A 23,138-nucleotide genomic window follows, 5' to 3' on the forward strand; every position below is an offset into this window, starting at 1 on the left:
GCCGCCGCCCATAGCGGGGCTGAAACAACACCGAAATCAGTTAGGCTGGTTCCTTTATATACGAAAGGCATTGTCATCAGGAGCGCCTTATCATCAATTATGTGGTTTGGACGCTTGTTGTGTGCTTGTTCTTTATTGAAACGAATGCCGTTCTGTATGTTGTATGCGTGATTCCAAAGAATGTATGCAATGTTCGCTTCACTTAGCTGGCTGCTTGAAGCCTCTGCTTTACGGGGTTACGAGCCTACTGCCCTTGGCCCGTCACTGCCGCCGGGATCGGCCCACATTTTTGCTGACGGACGCGGACTCAAAAAAATAAAAAAATAAAAAAAAATAGCGTAGCTTGCACTGGAGGCGCAATGCTAAAGAGACAGCGGAGCTAATGGGCACCTAGCTAGTCCTGGCTTTTGGGCTAGGCTAAGCACTACCAAATTATCCCCAGCAGTTTCCGGAATTTTTTTAGCTATTCAATGAATATCGATTGGCTATCGCAAGGTATTCGCCATGTATTTGGGCTAGCTAGCCTAAGCACTAGAGAAGTCTTCCCCAGCATTTTCCGGAGTTTATTTATTATTTATCGATTATCGATTAGCTATTGATTGGCTATTGATTGGCTATCGATGACTGACAAGGCTTAAGTAGTCCCAACCATGCTTACCTAGACTTGGCCAGGCTAAGCTTCGCTAGTTCACAGGGGTATGTGCCATTGCGCTTGGACCCTTTGTGCACTAGGATCGGCCCACATTTTCTGTTTACGCGTCACGGACTTACGGCCGGCTTGAACAGCTCTGCTGTTAAAAATGCCGAGCAACTAGAGGCTAACAGTTTCGCTGCAAAACTTCAATCTCACACTGTGAGATATACCTGCTGCGAACCCCTGATGATAATCTACCGTTCGGCATTTGACTGAAATGGATATATACCTAAAACATATTTATGATTAAAGTTACTTTCTACGGGACGGTGCCCTCTCTTGGTGAGGTGCTTATACTTACCACCCTTCTGAATGCGTTAACCACGGAACTATCGTGGAACATTCGCGCTTGGCAATTCGTGCGAGTTTGGGAGCACCCCCCCCCTCCCCCCTTCACACACACACACACGCGCGCGCGCACACACACACGTGACCGGAATACTGGTGCGAATACGTACACAATCCGCATCCACTGGGAGTGGCTGCGTGTCTAGCGTTATTTCGCTTTCTTTCCCTTTCTGAAAAACGCAGACTCAAATGACGCCCTCCACAGCGTATCTTGCATCATCTCAACTGCAGTTACACTACATTAAGTATTATTGCGAGTTGTCCTACTTAGGAGTAAGTGGAACTTTTTTTCCATCGACTCTAGTCGTTCTTTCGTATGCGTCTGCCATAAGGACGATGGATGTTGCCTTATGGTCGCGGAAGCAACTGTCTACGATAATGGCATTGACTTAATTCGTATACCCACCACGTCAAGCTGCACGCAAATTTAAACTCTTAATCTTTGTATGTGCTACTTATACTGTCAGAATGAGCTCGTCAACTTCTGCGAAACATTTCCCGACCTGCGACCGATGTATTAGAATTTAGTGTTATCACAGTAGGTAAAAGCGCTGAATCATAGTGGATATGTTGCTTGAAGTATAGCGTACATGGTTAACGCCGCTTCCGATCACAGCACAGATGATTTTCTCAACTTCGAGGTCTTTAGGCAGGTATTGTACATAACAGCTGCCTTGATTTGACTCCGGTGTCATGTTGCCTGACTTCAGGCGTGCAGTGGTTCATTTATATTGAAACCCATGGAAGTGGTCATAATCCGACCTATGGAAGCCTCTAGTCTATTTAGAGTCCTCTAAATCTAGTCCTCTAGTCCAAAAAGCCTCTAGTCCTAAGGACGGCTGGCTTAACAGCATTCGCCTTGCTGTTAAGCCAGCTGTAATTTGTGGTGCGTAGCAAGGGAGACACTACCAAGGAATAAAATAAAATAAACTTTCTTGCCGAGGCGGGATTCGAGTCCGCGTACCCCCGGTCCCAAAGCGAGCGTCGTAACCACTAGGCTATAGAGCCACACTTGCAGAACGTGCATTTATGCGAACCATATGATTGCGTTCGAGCGTTGTCGTCTTCGTCCACAGCTGACGCGTTCGTACGCTCGTGCTCTGCGAGGTGAAGAGGTTTTGCGCGCTATGAGAGCGAGAGAGAGACGCATTCACTGAGCGGGTCTCCTGAAACGCGGTGTCGGCATTGCACCGCGGTGTCGGTGTTGCAAGCTGCGCTATGCAACGCGCAGTGACGGCCGTAAGTCCGAGACGCGCGAAAAGAAATTATCATCATCATGAGTAATAAGATGAAAAGTTCGTGCGCACTTCCGGAAAATGCTGGGCTACGATCATCCAGCTTCGCTGTTTTACCAGTGCTCTCTCGACGAATTCACGAGTCAGTCTTTGAAGATTTTATTTATTTATTTATTTATTTATTTATTTATTTATTTATTTATTTATTTATTTATTTATTTATTTATTTATTTATTTATTTATTTATTTATTTATTTATTGAGTACTTTAGGTGCCGCATCGAAGGAGTATTACAGGAGGTCCGGCATTGAGCTATACAACATCTTCGATGATATGTGAATGAATTGAGCAGAATAGGAGCGTAGCACGACGTCAGGAGAGAGGCCATTCCAGTCATTGGCGGTACGCACGAATAAGAACGAAGGTGGGCTGAAGTGTGGGCATTGTGCGGGTAAACGAACTTCGAATGACTTGGGCGGTATGACGTGCGGTGAGCTGGACGAGAGTTTGCGGGCTGCGAGTCGTACAACTTCTGAAAAAGACAAAGCTGTTTTCGTGTAGATTCTAACTCCGGAAGGTTAGCTGGGGTTTTAAAGGCAGTGACACTAGAATGAAAAGAGAAATCGGAATAAATAAAGCTTGCGGCGCAGTTCTGAACAGGTTCAATATTTGTAGATAAGTTAGATTGATGGGGTTCCCATATTGCGCATGCGTGTTCTAGATTTGGACGTTTGCTAGCGTTAAGATAAGCTAAATTTCTGGGTGACGGAGCGGCAAGATGCAAGTTGTGGCGCAAGTAGCCAAGGAATAGGTTAGCTTCGTTAGTAATAGGAGTAATGTGAACTGACCTACTTAACTCGTGCGATATTGTCAGATCAAGGTTGTTACACGTGCATTATGCAATTATTGGAGAACTACCAATTAACGCACTGTAACTCGAGAGCACCTCCTCTCAGCCCGTAACTGAAGATGTATAAGATTGTGGGTTTCAATTCCTATTTAAAATAAAGGGGGGGGGGGGGAGGATTTCTATTAGTATTAATAATGATATTGGGATGGAGGCAGGTCGGCTTTCATGCATTCACAGCGTGCGAAATCCTTAGGCATGACACTGTGGCGCTCCGCTGTCGCCATATGGATGCACACTTTCATAAGAACTGTACTGTCCTGATTCCTTAGGCGCTTTCCGAGAGAAAAATAAAAATGGAAATAAGATCAAAATGTAATTAAAACAAAAAATTGTTTGTCTCCTTTGACACTTTCCTCCTTCGACAGCTTGGTATTGCAAGTAAAAGAATGGGTTGAACCTCTAACGTGATTAAGAAGTAATAAATGTACTTCCAACTTCAGTAGGCAAATGACTCTACTGCACATTCCCCCCCCCTCTTTTAGGTCAATCGGTGTTACACGACGTGCAAACAATTTGTCCGTGTGCAATTGTTATGACGAAACTGCGGCGCTTCAATACAGTTTGGCATGTAAACCGTTTGTAAAGGGCAATGTAGAAAGCAACACTATACCGGCGTAGTGCGCTTATAGGCATCATCAGATTTACGTTAAGGGGAGACAGCCTTTACCTCCTCATGTAAGACTTTGCAAATGCAGCAAATTAAATTTTTGGATGAAGTGAATTGTCGACTTTGGTAGCCATTCCGGCATTTTTTTTTTTTTTTTTGCTTTGTGTTCAAGTTCATTTTGAAGGGCAGTATGAAAAGGTTGCGGGTGGGCCTTAGCAGCGACGGTGTTCTATACACACCTGCTTATGATTCAGCACTGTGACTGAGAACTACCTCATCCATCGAAGAAAACAAACGAAAAATTAAAATAATAATGACATCAGGAGGCGAAAGCCGGCACAAATTGTTGCGAACTGAAACCGCGTCTCGGCTCCCCCAATGACCTCGTCTTTTTCATCGTCAAAAGCTCGCACACCGGGCAAGACACCCGTCGCAGATCACTTACTGGGCGTACATGTAGTCACGTCGTTTAATTTTCCACAAGATGACGTTACTGCGCGCAGAAGGGTGGAAGCCAAAGGAAAACGAATGGCCGTAAAAACTGACAGTGGCGCCGTTGACATCGTCGTGGTCTCTGCCCTGTGCACTACGTCACACAAACAGACGCGCGCGCGCAGCCGACTGCCACGCACCGTTTCACGCTTGCGCCACCACCGCCGCCGTCCGGCACTCGTCTTCGGGGCGTCGCAGACGGAAGCCCTTGCGCGCGCCTTTCGCAAGAATCCTTGACGCCGGCGCTGCGCCGCGCCGAAAGGCGCGCGCGCGTAATTTATTCTAATGCATGTCCGGCGCAACTTTATGTGCACGCCCGGCCGGCAGACGACGCGGCGCGGTCGTTTTAAGGTCATAAACTTGTGATAGCCCCGGAACAAAGCGGCGGCCCTTCGTTAGAGAAAGGCTCCTGCTGCTCTATTTTTTTTTTTTTTTTTTTTTTTTTTTGGCGGCGCGGCCGAGGCCGGCGCCTGTCGCCACGCAGTTGCTCGATATCGGCGATGCATCGCTATCGCACGTCGTTCTTCTGTGTTCGTGTGTTCTTCCACGTGTTCGGGCATACACCGCTGGATTGCTCGGCCCCTCCTCTTCGACCGCTTCCCCATTTTCCCCAAACGAAGCATAACTCGCCGGCCCGTGGCTAGCGTCCCAACGGGCCTCAAGGCCGGTTATCCCTCCGAAGGTTGTACCCGCGTCGAATAAGCGCTGAATTAGGGCTCACCCGGAGAACGCGCGCCTGCGCGCGCGGCAAGCGACATGCTTTGCGCATCTCCCGCGGCCTTCGAGGCTCGCGCGGCTCGCGCGAGTCACAACTCGCCGGTCCGATGGGAGGCAGCGCTGCAGGATTCGCTACCAAGGCCTGGCCGCACCGCGTCTCCAAGTGCGAGTCACCATGCCTCACTCGAATTCCTTTCTTATTCTTCTTTTTTTGTTTTTGTTTTCTTCCTCCAAGCTTGAGAGCCTGGCAGCGATGACGGCGATGCTCTCCGCGGGCAGCCGGAAACAGCTCTTACGCGCGTATACGTTCTTTCGCCCTCCTGTCCTACTTTTCCTCGTTCCGCATCGCTGCTCGCTCTCTTATTTTGTTGCGATTTGGTTTTCCTCGCGCCAGAAGCATGCACACACATTGGGGTACCTGCATTTAGGGACGTCAAAACTTTGTGCCTTGACGAACTTGCGGTTTGCCAGTACGCTCCGTGGGCCTGTCACTGCCGGATGCAGAGGTATCAACAAACACGCCTTGTTGTCCTCCCGTAGGTGCGAGTTCCCTTTTCTATCTTCACTCCTTGAAATGATCATGGTGGATTATTGGTCGTATTATCGACCTCCCACCGAGACACCACGCCATATTTCACGAGAGACGTCTTATGCGATATTCGTGTACCGTCGAGATTTGTTTCCGAAACGTGGCGCTGTCAGGTTTTCTCTAGGGGAGCAAGTAGGCAATACAAATACACCTGAATGCTAGTGGCACGTGCTTCCTCGAGATGTCTGCTTCGTGCCGACTGCCTCTGTCGTAGCATGTCGCATCACGTTATGCTTCTTACCCTGAAGGGAGCAGCCCACGCATACGCGTGGCGAAAACACGCGTACGTATAGGGACACTGACTGACCTAGTTTTTCGCGAAAGTATGCCGCTGACATTGAACGACGCCAACGTGTCAGTTCCTTTCAAGTTTCGTGGTTGCAGTCTCGGCGGATCGCGTTGGAGTTAAGATTTCTGAATAATTTTGTTCCGTGCCAAAAGATTGTAGTTGGCAACGACTTCTTTCGTGAGTGTCGTGGAACCTCCAGTTGAAATCTTTGTGAAGCTGAGGCGTATTGTGTTCCTATATATATACATTAAGACGTCTTCACATATTCTGACAGCTTACCCAGCTGTATAGCCGTGGTTGAATAGCCGCGTAATGGCAATGAAACGAGATAAGAGGGGCGCAGGACACGTCCGGCGCCTCGTATCATTCGCTCCACCGTCGTCATGGTGACTTCAACCTATCGCGAAATCCTTGCAAAATAGTGGAGAGCTTTAAAACATGAAATACCTTTTTGCGCTTGTTGTGTGATATGCAACACAATCTGACATAATTCAGCACTGTGCAAAGAAATCCTTTCACCTTAAAAAAAAAAAAAATCCAACACCAGCTTTTAATACGCAGTACTCTTCACGAACATTAGAGCTGTGTACGTTTCATTTTGTTTTATTATAACGTAGTACGCGATTTCCAAGAACCAGGTTTTGCAAGAATTGCAAATAAAATGCTGGATGCGAGGTATTACGTGGGCAGACGCATTGCTTTCATTCGAATGCACGTTGAAATTGACAGCCAAACACAGTGGGCAGGTCACGTGCTCTCTCTGCTGTGGCAGGATGGTGGCAGCTATACGCTTGGACTAGGAAGTGCAGTGTTGCGTCACTCCTTCACACTGCGACGGTGTTCGACTCCGGAGGCAAATTATAAAACCCCGCGTCAGGAAACATATGCAGTGTGCGCTCCCAATATGTCTCAAGTAATCCCAACGTTCATGCCCGTCTGTAGGCTGTTCAATCCTATCTCGATTTACACGTTTTTCACTTGTAACTGCATTTGAAGATGTCGGGATCATCACGTTGCCGTCACACATAGTCGAAAGTCGAGACAGAAGTTTGTGTGCCACGGATGCAGCGAAGAGAGAGAGAGAGAGAGAGAATTTCCGCATTATAGGAGCATTCATTCAGGAATGGAAATCAGATCTCGATATTCGGTGAATATGAACTCCACGATACACATACCAATTTCTGGCTAAGAGCCGCAGCCGTGGAAAATTACACATTTCTTGTGGCGCTCTTTGATCAAAAACTTTTGTCCCCGACTATACTAAAGTCCCTAAATATTTTTTTCTTTTTTTTTCTTTGCTTTCTTTGAGTAGCGACAAGTTTTGAAGCACCGCCGACGAATCTCATTGGGCAGCACTCATTCCGCCGGCCATGTTCTTCCTAACGCTGTTCCCCGCAATCACTTGCACGCTGCTACGAGCAGCGTCGATAGCAGCGGCCGTTGACGGTCGCATGCTATCTAGGAAGATAATGGCGGCCGACGGAGTACATGGGCCGTATTCTGAAACGTTCGCCCTAGGCGAAATTTCTTTTTTCGCTTTCAGGCGTGCGCCGATTGGCTGTTTTAGCAAAATTGGATGAGCTGATTGGGTGATTGAGCCCGACGTCATTCAATTTTGCTCAACCAGCCAATCAGCGCGCACGCTGATTTCGCCTAGGCGAACGTTTCAGAATACGGCCCCATGTCGCTACTCAAAAGAGAGCACGAAATCTAGGGACTTTAAACTGTACGAGCCCTCCCTCGTAAGTATATAGGTATGTAGATCAAGGTTACTCTCATAGTACACTCTGAAAAATGTCATGTCCGATATTCCTTCTTTTTATTTATTGGGTGACGCGTTTAACACAAAAGCGGGGAATTTCTGCGCGCTTCCTGGCGGCTTACGGATCGTGCCTGCTAGGCACGAGTCGCGCTCCAATGTTCACGCTTGGCAGGCGTCACAGCGGCTTGTTTTGACACGCTGCTTACGCCTGCCTTATCCATGTGCGAGAAATGCGCGGCGAAGTTGAAGCCTGCAACCTTCAGCGTCACGTTTTCTTGCACTACACATGCCGCCAGATGTAATTTGTAACGCAAGAATTGAACTCTACGTACGCGTACAGGGGAGGAGGACAAGCTTGTGACGAAAGAGCGCGCAAGGAGTGTCCTGTTTTTCCACATGAAGACCATCTGAGTCGACATGCGGGTATGAATGAAACTTATGAATGAAAGAAAGCATGCCGACAGCGCGCCATTCCGAGCCTCGATTATTTCTGTGGTATATAGCGTTTGTTCCTTCCTTTTCATATTCCACGTCTCTTTTCTGAATCAAAGGGCGCACGTGAAAGCGTAGGAAGAGAGCGACGCCCCTCTGCAGTCGGCTTAAGACCATGCGGCATACGTCGTGTGCATGCAGATTGAGCGAGCTCAACGGGATTGTAATTGAAATTACGATAGCTGCATTGCGAAACTGACAGAATAAAGAACAGATATATATCATATTAACACCATACTTCCTATCTGTTGTGTTTTTGGGCCGGGAAATAATTTGCATGGACCTTCGAACTCGGGACACCGACAAAATAAGACGTAACTGAGCATGCAGCTTTAAAGGATCGCCAAGCCGCAGGGCGCACCAGATATACAACGAGGTCATAACGTTAGGCAGAAGAATTTCCTTCATCACCGCCTCTTCTGTGGCTCTTCTAGAAGAAAACCTCATCTTGTTCACGCTTACACCGACGGCTCTGTGATGTTCGACTCGTCAGACATCGGCGTCTCGTTTCGCTCGACCTGGTGCTATCGGACGTTCACTTCGACTGAGCTGGCAACTGTGCATACATCTCTGAGACATGTAAACAGTCGACCTCCCCCGGTTTGAGCAACTTTCATGGACTTCATGGACTGTCGCTAAGCTATGCAGACCCTCAAAAGGATCGCGACTAAACGTAAACAAATAATAAAGACAGCACGACTAAACGTAAACAAAACACCCTTTACAGGCAAGCTGCACGAGGACATAATATTTCTTTCCAAATGATACCAGGCAACCTGAGAGGCAATCTGAGAGGCAATCTGAGATTTAAATCGCTAAAGAATGCCTCTCAAAGCTTACCACGCAAACGCCGTTTCCACGAGAAGGCGTTTTGCCGTTTGTACACCTCATAGCATGGCGCAGACAGCCTGTGCACTAGACGTATCCACAAGTCAAGTATGATCCAACCGCCGCGGTAGCTTAGTGGCTATGGCGTTGCACTGCCTATAGCGCGAGGTCGTGGGTACGATCCCGTCTGCGGCTGTCGCATTTCGACGGAGGCCAAATGAAAAACCGCTTGGGTACTTAGATTTAGGTGGACGTTAAAGAATCCCAGGTGGTCACGATTAATCCCGAGTCTCCCACTACAGCGTGCCTCAAAGTCAGATTTTTTATTTATTTTATTTACCAAATACTGCAGGCCCTTTAGCGGGCCCAAACAGGAGGGGCATAAGAATACAATACTGCACAATATCAATTCACCGAAATGACAGCAAAGAACATAAGAACTTATTTACAATACAATGGGGCATGTTATAGCAGTAACAAGATAAAATTTATACAAATGCAAAACATGACTATGGACAAGAAACAATCAATTTGTCGATAGAGTCGATGGATATAATCGCATCAGAAGGCAGCTTGTTCCATTCCTCAATTGTGCGGGGAAAGAAAGAATACTTAAAGGCGTTTATTTTGGCGTGGTGTGGAGTTAGGGACTGATCATGATGATACCTTGTATGACGGGTAGTAAGGGGCATAAGAATACGGATTGAGGACTCATAGAAAGTTTATTGTTCTTTAGTAAAAATAGAAATTTTAGTCATTGAATTTTCCTTCGTGCTTGAAGATGGCATGTTCTTTCATTAAGCGGAGGGAGAGTTGGTATAGTACGGTATTTAGAAAAAAATGAAGCGTACGGCTTTCCGCTGGATTGATTCCAGTGCTTCAATATTCTGTTTAGTGTAGGGGTCCCAAACTAAATAAGCGTACTATAGTTTTGGTCGGATGAGGCTATAGTATTCTAAATGTTTTACCCTGGAAGGAGCATTTCTTAGTTTATGGCGCAGAAGCCCAAGTTTTCGGTAGGAGGACATGGTTTTTGCACGTAAAATCACAAATTGTTCAAGTATGATCCTCTCTAGATAGTGATTCGAATTACTGGATGCACGTTACCGGGGAACTGGAAAATCGATCTAAATGTGTCATTCATCGATTGAAACGTCCCGTAGCTTACACCAGGTAGCTTCCGCACCAGATCAGAAACTAAATTCATCATTGTTTGCTGAATGTAAAATGCTCGAGGACGTAAAATCTGTGCTGTGTGTAAGTTTAATCAATGTCATCCCGTGTTCCGAAGCACAAAAAATGCTTGACACACGTTTTTGTGGAGAGTTTCAGCCTAGTCGTTCATTTTTTTGCTTTTAGACTGCGGGTCACAAAGGCCCACTCTACCCAAGCCACTAAATCTCTGTCGGTTTTCTTGCTACAGTGCAGGCTTTTGGACAATTTTCGAACCTTGCGATGTGCTTGCGTTCCCTTCCGCTCCCTTTTTCCCCACCTTTTCATTTTATTTCAACCATTTCCATCTCAAGAAGCAAGTCCAGCTACTAGTGAGGCAAACAGTTTGTCTTTCTATCAAACAAGTCTACATGAACCCTACTTTATGTTATTCAATAGAAAAGTCAGACAAAAAGCCTAGCTTGCCAACAATATTACACAATGGAAGAGCTAGGCACTAAAAGCGCAGAAAAAATAGGCTGTGTAGAAATATCATGCATTAGCGCCGTGTGTTGCAACTGTTTAAACGTGTAAGGCTTGCGGTTACACGCCGTTCTGTCGTATCACACAACTGAGTATATTCGCAGCTACGCTGTTGTACCTAAAGACAATAATGCTGGATTCAGGACCATAAACCTATGAGTTTCACTGCTGCCCTTAAAAAAAAAATGACATTGGAAGTGCTCAGAGCACACATCAGGCACATTGCCCGCTCCCCTTTCCATCACCTCGCCACTCTGCCGAATGACCGACCCAATGCCTCCTTTTGCCAGGCGATATCGGCGTACCGTGACTGCCTCCCTCGAGATTATACGCCTGCCGAGAGACTGCTATCACCTCCTTGGTGTTTGGCTCGTCCGCAAGTTCGACTCTCGGTACCAGGGATTCGAACGAAAGCAGGACTCTCGTCCCCAGCTCTCAAGCAGCTATCTCTCCTCATGCTGCACGAGACATACAAGGACCATTTTCGCATTTACACTGATGGCTCGACAACTCTTGACGGATCTACAGGGGCTGTAATCTTCCCCGCAAAAGCTGTGACCCTTCAGTTTCAAACTTCTCACCAGACAACGTCGACTGCGGCGGAGCTTGCTGTACTTCGCTGCGCACTTCACATAATTCACGAAGACTTACTACGAAGATGGAGCATATTTACAGATTCAAAGGCCGCCCTGCATTGTCTGCTATCCGCTCTACGTCGTGGACAACAAGACCAACTTGTGCTGGAAATAAGGCACCTTTGTCACCAACTGGCAGAAAAAGGACATGACATCACTTTTCAGTGGCTCCCAGGCCACTGCGGCATCATGGGCAACGAACAGGCCGATGAAGCTGCGAGGAGGGCTCACGAAAATGCTGTGAAGGAACCCATCCCGCTATCAAGAGCCGATGCAGTAACAAAGCTTCGCATAATCGCGCGTGATTCCACACGAGCCATGTGGAACACACCTGGTTTCCAACATACTCGACTGCACCGCCTGGACCCATCCCTCCGACTACGCATTCCATCTGGACTTCCTCGAATCGAGACAACTGCTCTCTGCCGACTGTGGCTTGGAGTATCCTTTACGAATGCTTTTGCTTGTCGCATCGGAATGGCCGACAGTGCTGCCTGTGATACTTGCGGCAGCGAGGAAACACTCCAACATATCCTGTGTCATTGTCCCCGCTACAGCTCCCAGAGACAGTCGCTCGTAACGGAGTTGGCACGCCTCGACGACCGGCCGCTTTCTGAGCAGACGATTTTAGAATGCCGACTGATACGGTCTTCACAGCAGAAGGCGACGAGGGCGCTACTGAAGTTCCTCCGGTCAAGCGACCTGTTTGAACGACTGTGACGCTCCTGAGTTCCTTTGTGTGTGTGTATGTGTTTTTTTTTCTTTTCTTTATCTCCCTCTCTAGGTGTGTGCATTTTTCTTTATCTTTCTGTCTCCCCTTACCCCTTCCCCAGTGTAGGGTAGCAAACTGGATATTTACCTTCCGGTTAACCTCCCTGCCTTTCGCATCTCATTTATCTCTCTCTTTCTTTTAAAAAAAGTGCACATTTTGCATAAATAGTTTCACGAGATCTTTGTCTCACTACGCAACGACTGACATCTGCATCGATGAATAACTGTTTCACTGTTAATATTTTTACAGCGAACCTGTTTATGGCTAGGCTTCCGTGCATTTTTCAAAAATCTGGGCCGATCCTGGTGATAGGGCAGAAAGGGTCGACGCGCAATGGCACATACCCCTGTGGACTCCGGGTGGTGGGCTCCGGCACCTGTAATGCGCCCTTGAACTACCCTTGTCACACCTGCAGGACCTAAAGAGATTCCAGGAACAAGGGTAACAACTACGATATCACCACTACGATCGGATCTTAGCCCAAAAGGCATACCCGCGTCGGCCATGTCTGCGTTTGCACCGCCTTCCCTTTGTCGTCGTTCCAACCGCTTGCGTGCCTGGTTTCCTCCCGCTCTACCCGAACTGCACCATCGCGCGCGTCTCTAAGACAAGGTGCCTTTCTCCATTTTGAGCGTCCCTTCTCTCGTCGTAGTGGGGAGGCCGCGTGTAGTGCGCACTCTCGGCGACGATTGCGTTCTCGTTTCTGCTCCTGCCGCCGCTCTTCGTAGGCGCGTTGCTCCTCGGAAGTCCGGACTATGCACGGCCTCCCCATTCTGTGTCACCTCTGTGTCGCGTGCTAAACAGCTTCGCTGGTCACCCACCTTCACCGAGTGGAAAGGCTCAATGATATTGTTTTTTCTGTGCGGCAACTGCTAAACAAAACCCAAACACCGCACTTCAATAACCGGCTCGGCTAGGCGCACGTGTAGCACCATCCGCCTAGAAAAACAAGAAATTCACGGCCACCATCACTTATCACATGATGCTCACCCCTTTCCTTAATGTGGTTAGCATTCTTGGTCTACTTCATGCGGTTCTTGTTCGGAGACCATCTGGGTATCTCACCGGTTTCCCCTACCCCCATGAATGAAAAAGAAAACTTTTAAAAGTTATCCCATGCTAGGAAGAATCGAACCCACCCCACACGTGTTCCTCAAGCGCAGTGACCCGCTTTAGCGAGCTGCGCCACGAATGAACTGGGCCCATGTGCCGCTCTTCAATAAACCTCTTTCACACCAACCTTGGGTCACTGAGTATGTGCCACTATAGGTTTGCGGCCAGCGAGGGAACAATTCTTAGCGGTCGCACGCACCGACGCGCCACGCATCTCGGAGGTCACGTGCGGACTTTTCGGACGCGCCGCTAGATGGCGCAGCGTGTCCCGAAGGAAGGGTGAGAGAGCAGTCGCGCTGCAGTACACGTCTCCTGCAATACGTTGCGCTGCTACATTGCTCCATTGCTAATCACCGTCGACATATTTTTTTTAATATACCCCCTCCCCAGCGGAAACGCGACCGGTGCCCGAAGCGATAGTCCCAAGCCGCTGTGAGCAACTTACGCCACCCGCGCCATCATCCAAATCCGCTACTCCCAGGCGCCCGACGGCACTGATTTCATCAGCGTCGAAACACGCATTCCGAAGAGGCGGCGCGCGGCAGTGGTGAGGAAGTTGAGTGGAAGGGTGAGGAGGTTGCGCGAAGTCATGACACGGCGGAAATGTTCCAAAAACACGGCAAAAACATGTCTCCGCCTTGAATTTAGATCTTCTTGACCGTCGACAAAGCATACTTCATGCGGTATAGCTTGAGCTCCGATAACCCTCAGCTTTGCTTGGAGGCATATTCAACGACGCTTTCAATTAAAATCTCGTCAACTCATCGGTGACAACGTTTCGAACCCGCAGGACAGCACGGTCAATTGAACGAACACTACAGAGGTATATTATGCTAGGCTGCCGTAATAAATCGCGATATTGTAATAGGAGAACGGCCACTCTTACTGTGAGTGGAGGCTTCGATAAAAAATGTTGTCGCAATTTCACCTGAAAGGCGAAGCATCAATTGCGATAGCAAATTTGTAGAGAGCTATACGGAGTAATGATATTAGCTTTATCAGCTGTATAAACTTGGACATGCAGCAGCACCGGCAACACGCAGAACTGTTGTCGACGCCGTCGGCGTTTTGCCCGCGTTCGCTCAAAATGCGTGCGGCGTTGGTGACTGTTGCCGGAGCCTCTAATATAAATAGGCACTTGGTGCCGCAGCTAAACGTCGCCTCCCCCCCCCCCTCCCCCACGGCCTCTCGCGCGTCGGAAGAAGGCGCGTTTGCTCATCATATATGGTGATAGTAAAGGAGGAAAGAGACGCCTACTTCTGCAGCCCTTAAGCGAGCACGGCGCAGAACGCGCGTTTGTTCTGCGCCGTGCGTTCACTCCCCGTGAAAGCGCGCGCCCCTCGCGCCCTTTCACTCGCACATACAGCGTTCGGCGCGCGGCGACGATTTCATCTCCATTGACGTCATACGGAACCTCACGGCGACGGTGACGCCGACGGCGACGCCGACGGCAGAAATATGCTTTTGAGTGTCCATATAATTGCTATCGCAATAAAAGTGCAAATGCGGAGGATGGGTGGCGAAGCTGCCCTGAAGTTTAAGCGCATGCTTGCCATGACGTCATTTATTTTGGCTGCATCTACTCGAACGGGTCGGGTCTAGTTAATTATTCGTTGATAAACAAGGACTACATGGCACTGTTAAGAAAGCAATGGCTCAACCTTGCAAACGTTTCGAGAACTTTTGGTTCGCCAAAACGACTAACACATATGGGGAGATACCTTGAAATCCGTTATGTCAAACTGACATACCGGCCCTGAGGCTTTGAGCTTCAGGGCTCTATTTATCAATAGAGCTTTGATAAAATACTTTACCAGCCTAAATTGATAGATTAGTATTGTTTTTAGCACCCATTTAAAACAACTAGCCCTACTTCACTACTCACATTGGCGTTTAATTACATTTAAGCCTGCGCTATCTATGCGCTGAGCCCATAATAACGTTTGGTTCTGCGCTTTACTTCAAGCTATTGTGCTTAGCATCTTTCCTTGCAGTGGCGCAGCGCCTTCATGTTTGACGAGTTATCACGGCGGAGAAATGCGGAGAAATGCATTGCGGAGAAAATCTTTGCGGAGAAATACGTTGGCGTTCCAGTTAGTTCCTTAAGAAAACGTCGCTTATGCATTCAAGCACAAAATTAACGGGAACGCCAATGCATTTCTCCACAAAATTTGGGAATTAATATTTCGAAACTGGTGTCATCTTGAGAATTCGTTCCAAGTGGATCCGCCTTGTGAACTTTACGGCTACAATTTGTAAATTTCAATAGGGGCCATCAGGTAATTAGTTAAAAACTTAAGTCGGGATTTTTTGTTAATTATTCGATTATGCATTTCAATTTTTTGTGCAAGTAATGTCCGCCTCTTCGAGTAGACCAGCTCATTAACTAGAATTGAGCTATCTGCCACAGGCAACCTTACATACATACATATATATATATATATATAGAACAAGAAAGTGCAAGTTGTGTAGCAAGTTGGCCTTCATGCGCTTTGTTTTAAATCCTGTTTGATGAATAATGAGGGGGAAAGAGTGTAGCGATGGCGCCTGTGCACGTGGCCTGCGCTTCTGTGGTTATAACGTCACATGCGACGAAGGTGACGGTGCGGCTGCAGCAGCGGTTGCGGCAGATGCATGGGAGGTGTGGTGACCGTGGTGGCGCTCATGTCGGCGTAGTGTCGTGCCGTATGAAAAAAATAAAGTGATTTCATAATGTATGCAGCCCATGTTTCCAGCGTAAACAGCTTCGCTGGTAATTCGTCCCTATATGAATGTTGCGGCCCCATGATTTTTTTGTGATCCCCACCGTTGACCCTCATCCGTGCTTAGGCCACTGAGCCATATCCTTTTCATTAAAGTTCATTCTCTCTCTTTGGTATGTGGCCGGTAGGCAACACTCGTCCATAAAGGGTTAGAGCATCGGGTCGTTTTGCCCAAGAACCAGGTTCGATCCCTGTATCGGCACTTTTACTTATTTGTTTGTTTATTCATTCAAGAGGGCCAAGGCGAGGCGAGAAACTATCCTGGCGATAGTGTAGAAAGGGTCCAAGCTCCATGGCACATACCAGGGACAAAAAAAGAAAGAGAGAAAGAGAGAGAGAAAGGTAGAAAGAAAAAGAAACAGAGAAAGATAGAAAGAGAGAAAGAGAGAGAGAAAGAAAATCACCACGAAGGTCAGATACACACACGACAAGCTTCTCTTACCGCCATTTTCTCGACAGGGGAAGGGCCGGTGATTTTCTTTTTTTAATCTTAAGCACTATGAAGCACGCGTGTGCTTGCATGAGAATGTGGCAAATCACGTGTGTTGCAGGAAGTATACCTGATTCGTACGTATAGTCCCTGATCGGCTCGTTTCAAAACCAAGGGATAGGTGGCTTGATCCCTGGTCCTGGACAGCCTTTCTTTTCCTCTATCTCGCTCCCTGCAGATGGAGAGAAAAGAGAGAGGAAAAAAAAAAGAAACTCAGGCCAGAACTTAGCACCGCTATACATTCTAGGTATGCGATCCCCGTACTTGCATTGTCATGATTGCGGCGTGCATGCGTCCTTGCACACTGTCATTTATCAAAGTTGTACACCTCTTACCTCTTACAAATTCCGGCGCACTGTGACGCACCTCGAGTTTTCTGTTAGGTACCTCTAAAGTAGGTGAAGTTCGCCTATAATGCTGTAAAGAAGTGCGCCACCGATTGTGGGATAGAACCTCTGTCTTCCAGCATGGCAGCTCAATGCTCTAACCATTAGGCAATGCTCTAACCACTCGTGCTAAATAGCTCTTTGAAACGTTTGGCGCGTGGGTCACGTGCAATTTTCTCCCATTCTTGCCTCATGACAGCTAGCGCTTTGAGAATGCGGATTAGACTGCACTGCATTCGGGAGCGGCTCACGTTTTTAGGCCAGTAGATGACATCTCTAAAGTGTATGAAGTCCACCTATAATGCCATCGCATTAAAAAGATTTTAACCGAAATATTTCTCGCAACATTCCGTGAGTTTATAGTTTATAGAGCAGTCGAAATTTGTCGAATGGGGCAAGGAAATGCGGTATTAAAGCAACGTGCAATATCTAGCACGCAATTACTGAAACAAGCGACATCACTCGACGCTATAATTCAGTTCTATTTACTTCAAGTGCGTTTCAAGTGCTTGCACACACACAAAGTGCGTGCAAGCACTTGTGTGCGTGCACTATCTATCTATCTATCTATCTATCTATCTATCTATCTATCTATCTATCTATCTATCTATCTATCTATCTATCTATCTATCTATCTATCTATCTATCTATCTATCTATCTATCTATCTATTGAACGATCGATCGATCAATTTTTTTTCGTGAGTAGGTAGACGGGATCAAGCGATTTGATACGCTGACGCTGACATTACACAGCGGACAAATATGTTTTCAAGGTAGCTGATATTACGAAAATATTGATATTACAGCTAAGCTTGCATATAACGAATAAAATACCGAAAGTAATTCACTTCGGTATTATACGGGACTGAAATAGCCCCATTGTTCAAATCAGAAAATACAGAAGAACATAGTCTTCAAGTGGTCTAGGAAGTCGGACAGACCAGGCAAAATATAGAGATTGTCTGAACGCTGTAGCTGTTGGTATAGTCCATGTTTAATTCATTGGATTATGAGGCAACGTTAAAATGCTGACTCATTCGAAATTTCCGCATGAGACTCAACGACTCAAGCTAAGGGTTGGCTGTCTGAACGTGTGCGAACGTTTATACACACAAGGACGTGTGGTCAGTCCATCGTGTACGTCTTGCGGTTGCTGCGAGACACTTGAGCACCTGATATTGGAGTGTCCCGCCTTCAGTGCGCAGCGCACGTCGCTAGACTGGGACTATCGTCTGCTTGGCCTGCGGTGCACGCCACTCGACGAATGTTTGTACCCCCGGTGTGCGTCTCGAAGTGATCAGGCGCATCGCGGTCTTCTTACGTTTCTAAAATGTAACCAACTTAGGTTCGCGTTTGTAGGCTATTTCTGTTTCCAGGAGACGGGACTTCGGAAACTATTTCTTCTATTTCGACATTCTTCAGTGCCGTGAACAGCAGTGACCGGCCCTACTGTGTGTGTTCTGCTTAGTTCTTTGAGATTTGTCATCTTGCTCTTTCTTTCCTCTTTCCTCCCATTCTTCCTATCTTCCATTTCTATGTTTCTGTCTCCTCCTTTCTGCAGAGTAGGCAGGCGTTGTGCCCCTTCCGGTGGCAGTTGCCAGCCTGCTCCTCGCCTTCCCTTTCCTGTCTTGTGTATATATATTTTCAAAAGACGTAATAATAATAATAATAATAATAATAATAATAATAATAATAATAATAATAATAATAATAATAATATGTCAAGGTCGGTGATATATATATATATATATATATATATATATATATAAAAAATTCCATCTGACTGTTCATGTACAGTGGCACGGATTTTTTTACGGATACAATATGCTGACTTTTCTCGCTTGTGACCTTTAAAATGTTCCTTTGTTCGGTGTAGCGTTATGTTGCGTTTGACCTTCAATAGTTATAGCTATTGCGCGAGTCTTCGTTCTTTGACTTCCATGCCCACGTTCATTCTTTAGTGACTGAATATTTTCGTTGGCTTAGCTGCAATTCTGGTATGCCTTCTGCTTTTAGGTATGTCCACAGGCCCAACTATATATCGATACTCCCTCCCCTATTATAATGCATTTCCATCTAGTTTCCGCACCTAAGTATACGGTGTCTAGCGGTCTTACCTCGGTGCGCTCATGTATTCCAGTATCATCATCAGACATTTATTACGTCAGGAAATTAATAGAGAGAGAGAGAGAGAGAAATGAATCGGTATAGGGAGACACCAGTAACAAAACAACCTATTCCCGCGACTCTGGGTATTGAGTACACTTCAACTAGCAATATCATTGTTTCTCACTTCGCCCGTTATCGTTCTTCTGCCGCGCGGAAATCACGACCGCGGTTATGCATTTTGCTCGCCGGCCTGGGGAGGAGCGAAACGACACCGCGTCGGACCACCCGCCGACAGTAAGGAGCAGCACTGTGAGGTCGCCGCCAGCGTACATAATACACTATGGCGTGGGACGAACCGCGGGCCAAGCCGCGCGCGGGGGTGCTTTTTCATCAAGTGGGCGAGAGGCGGCCCGGCGAGTCGGGTCCGCCAGGTAGAAAGCCGCGAGGGCCGCCGAAAGGGAGCCCTGAATAGTTGATGATCGGCGGCGGGCGAGAGGCACGCCGGGGGAGACCCACGCATCTCGGTGTCTGGGCGAACGCGGCTGCTGTTTTATTTACCTGGTCGGCAAGTGCCGGGCCACATCGCAGCATCGTCAAAGTCGCTTTGCAGCGCGCGATCGCGCTACACGAAGAATTGTCAAGGTGCGCAAGAACGTTCGGCGAGGAAAGAGAAGTCGAGTGGCTGCGGAAAGCGGCGAGCAAAAAGAAGGAGTAAACGCAGCGAGTTGACCAGGTTTTTACGCCCGCTGCAGTCGTAAACTGGCGAGCTTAAACCACTGAGGCGGCGGCCAGTCTAGTGCGCGATATATACTGCGTGCGTCGGGCAATCGCCGGCTTCCCTTGCTTGTTCGCAATCAAGGAGTCGCGCGCCCGGAACGAGGGGCCTCGCAGCGGCAACCGAGAACTAAACGGCCTCTCGATTCGCTCGGGCCGAGTTCAAAAGGAAAGGCTCTCCCTCTCGCGAAATTTCTCTCGGCTCGATTGCGCGGGTTGCCATGCTGGATTCTTGCTCGGCTCTTTTGTCTGCCCTTTTCAGCGACGACGTTTCTTTCTTTCTTTCCTTCTTTCTGCCTACTTTGTCTGCATTTCTCCCGCCGGCTGCTCTCTGGCGGCCGTTTCATTTGCTCTCTGCCCCGCTCAGTCGATAGCGAAAGACTCTTTGTTTGCTCAAACCATTCGTTGCGCTGTTGCACTGGTTTAGTGCGCACCTGATCCTCAGGAAATGACATTTAAATTGATTGAAGTTGAACCTTTAAAGCCTGAACTGATTGTAACATTTCTTTGGTCTGCTTTTGTGTAACTTGGAAAAAAAAAACGGAGAAAGAAAAAAAAAAGGGGGGGGGGGGGTGGAGGGAGGCACCAGTTGCTGGGCTGGATCTTTGTCTTTCTTGTAAAAGAACCCTTTCTGCTATCGATGGTGGTGAGCAGAAAAGAAGCAAATGTAGTCGCTTGTTATATGGGTCTGTAAATCTGCGTAAAAAATGGTCATATCCGAACACAACTGTATATATTTCATGTTAATATTTGGCTGTGTTCGTACGCGCCTTAGACACACTTGTTTTCGCTTCTAAATTAGGTGAAGCCGGTAGCTGCGTTCGTAAAGACAATAAGAAATTGTTTACGGTAAAGCTTGCTCTGTTAGCCGCCGCTCGAACACCAATGAGCACGAATGGGTGCATGCCCAAAAGCAAGAGTGAGCAAGCGAACGAAATGATCTATATCTAAGGTGTCGAATAAGGTTAAGTCCCCGAATTTCACCAACGTTTCGCTGACGCAACAAACACGCTTTCTTCGGATCATTTGTTTCAAGTAGGGGCGCGCCCCATACGAGGGAGAGCGGCAGCTGAGTTTATATGTATATACCTGTATGAGGAGACTCACAAGCACTCATGCGCCCGTCATGCGCACCATGTTTCATGTTATTTATTCTTATCCTGGCGTTATATATTTAACACTAATAATCTGCTCACCCGTCGAGGTGGCTAAGATGGTTATGATGTTCTGCTTAGCAGGAGATCGCATGTTCGATTCCCCGAGCCGCGGCTGACGCATTTCCGTCGGGATGTAATGCAAAAATTCGTTGGCCCTTTCACTCCGTGACGATGGTTGACCAGCGAAGCTGAAACGTGCGGCCCCGGTGTTTACCACTGGGTTAATCCCGAGGGTTCATTAAAGTATTTCTCAATTAAGAGGTTACACACACGTTCGGCTGCGACGGAGAGAATGACGTCACTGACGGTATGACCGCAGTCCGCCGTTTTCGCTTGCTTTCGATGTCTCGAGTTTGCTCGGCGGCGTGGATAGCAGCATTCGCCCGCCATTTCCGCTTGCGATTCTTCGAAATTAAATTGCTTCAAAATTAAATCTGTCCGTGACGGTAAGACAATGAATGGCTCATACCCCCGTAAACGCGGCCGCCCCATTACGACGACAGAAGAGAAGTGAAATTCTACGCTGGAAGGATTAGCGGCAACGCAGCCAGCTGTGGAAGCAGACGACGATGACGAACGCGGAAGCAGTGGCACAAGCGCGTGCCGAGCATGAGCGCGAGCGCTAACCGAGGGGCGCCAACGAACCAGCTGCGGAAGAAGATGATGACGCTCGAACCAATGCTGATGATGACAATTTTCTATACACAGGGGATTTCGCCTATCCATATACGATTTCGCCTAGACATAAAGCTTCGCTTTAAAAAGTGAAAGAAAAAACAGCCCAGGTGGTCAATACGTATCTGCAACTCCCAACAACGCCTTCATTTATCGCCCGCGTATATTGCCTTGGGCCATTTGAATTAACCAGTAAGCTGTTATTTTGTTCTGGCAGCCATTAATGCGCTACATGCTCTTTGCTCATTAGTTCATTAATAAGCTGTTTATGCATTCTCTCGGCGAGCACGGCAAAGATTCAAGTGAAAGATGCTCATTTCTGAACAATGCACCAGGTTTGTTTCTTAAAACCTACTTTCAGACGTGTTAGCTGTATTGTTGTGGATTTGTTTGCTTGCTTGGTTGCTTGCTTGTCTGTCTGTTTTATTTTTCCTTCCCCCCCCCCCCCCTTTTCTGTGTGTGCTTGTTGCTAATTGAAAAAAGATCCCTTCGGTCGACAAAGGTGCTCAGAACAGAAATCACATGCCTAAATGTTTCTGTTTTTCTCGGCTTTCTTAGGTACCCAGTGCGGAGCCCCAATGTTCCAAGCTGAACCGCCGAAAAAGCGGCGACGATGGCCGACTCAGAGCCAAGTGCAACACACCATCCGCCGGTAAGCCTTAGTTCCCAAGCCAGTTTATGCATTGCCCCCAACTTACGCGCATCTCTGCATTGAAATCTTGGGGGGAGCTCCCAGAGACCGCAGTGCTTCACTACGCGAGTGCCTTTAGCTTTCGCAGCGGAGGCGCCAGAGTGCCGTTTACGCTGTGCAAACAGGCTGTGGAATATTTTCTCTGCGTCTATACAAACGTCTCAAGAGCAGTGATGCAGTTCTGAAATATGTTTTAGTTGGAAGCCTTGCCGGCACTGTTATACTTCCTGCATGAAACAAATCTATTTGTGTATTTGGGAGCGTACACGTTACCCGTGATCAAAAGTATGCGACGCAGGAGTTCTGCGAAAAAAAAAAATTTGGCAACTCACACTGAAAAGCTGAAACTGACGAATGCAGTGACGAATGCCGAGCAAATTCGAATTTTTTTTTTTTTCGCTGAACCTCTGGCCCACATTTTTTTTTTCTTATCACGGGTGTGCCTCTCCATTATACCTAAAGGCAGGTTTCTCAATTAAACAAAAGTGCAGATCTTACGCATTGTAGAAATCGGGGTACGCGAAGCTTTCACGAGACGACAAGGCAAAAGGCGCATTACAAGTGACCGGCTTCAGATTTTAGCGACGAACGCGTCCCTCACCCACCATGGTAGACCCGTGCAGACCAAGTGGAAGTTTTAATGAACTGAATCACAAGACACGACATGCTCGACCTTGTAGAAACGTGCCACAGCGCCAAAGTACGACGACAGACAAGCAGCGAATTGCTGCGAGTGAACGCGTCTCGTAACGTTATCTTCGTCGTCAGCTAGAAGATGGGCACGGTAACATTTTCTATAGTCGGATACAACTTAAGTCCGCAGTGAAGCCCCGCCCACTCCCTCCTCATAACCGCCAGCCACTGTTTCTCCGTGAGGCTGCAAATAGTTCGTACTTCAAACTTTCCCTGTTACCT

At 47.6% G+C, this 23,138-nt stretch overlaps 1 protein-coding gene across 1 annotated transcript in view; it reads left to right on the plus strand.

Annotated features, from left to right (window-relative positions):
- The window catches only part of LOC125946210 (uncharacterized), a 479,274-nt gene that overhangs the window by 345,467 nt on the left and 110,669 nt on the right, over positions 1 to 23,138 (plus strand). Inside the window, exon 5 of the mRNA XM_049668882.1 lies at positions 22,091 to 22,184. Within this exon, the coding sequence (XP_049524839.1) occupies positions 22,091 to 22,184 (94 nt within the window). The remainder of the gene's footprint in view (positions 1 to 22,090; positions 22,185 to 23,138) is intronic.

The sequence above is a fragment of the Dermacentor silvarum genome, chromosome 1, assembly GCF_013339745.2.
Source record: "Dermacentor silvarum isolate Dsil-2018 chromosome 1, BIME_Dsil_1.4, whole genome shotgun sequence".
Classification (NCBI taxonomy): Eukaryota; Metazoa; Arthropoda; class Arachnida; order Ixodida; family Ixodidae; genus Dermacentor; species Dermacentor silvarum.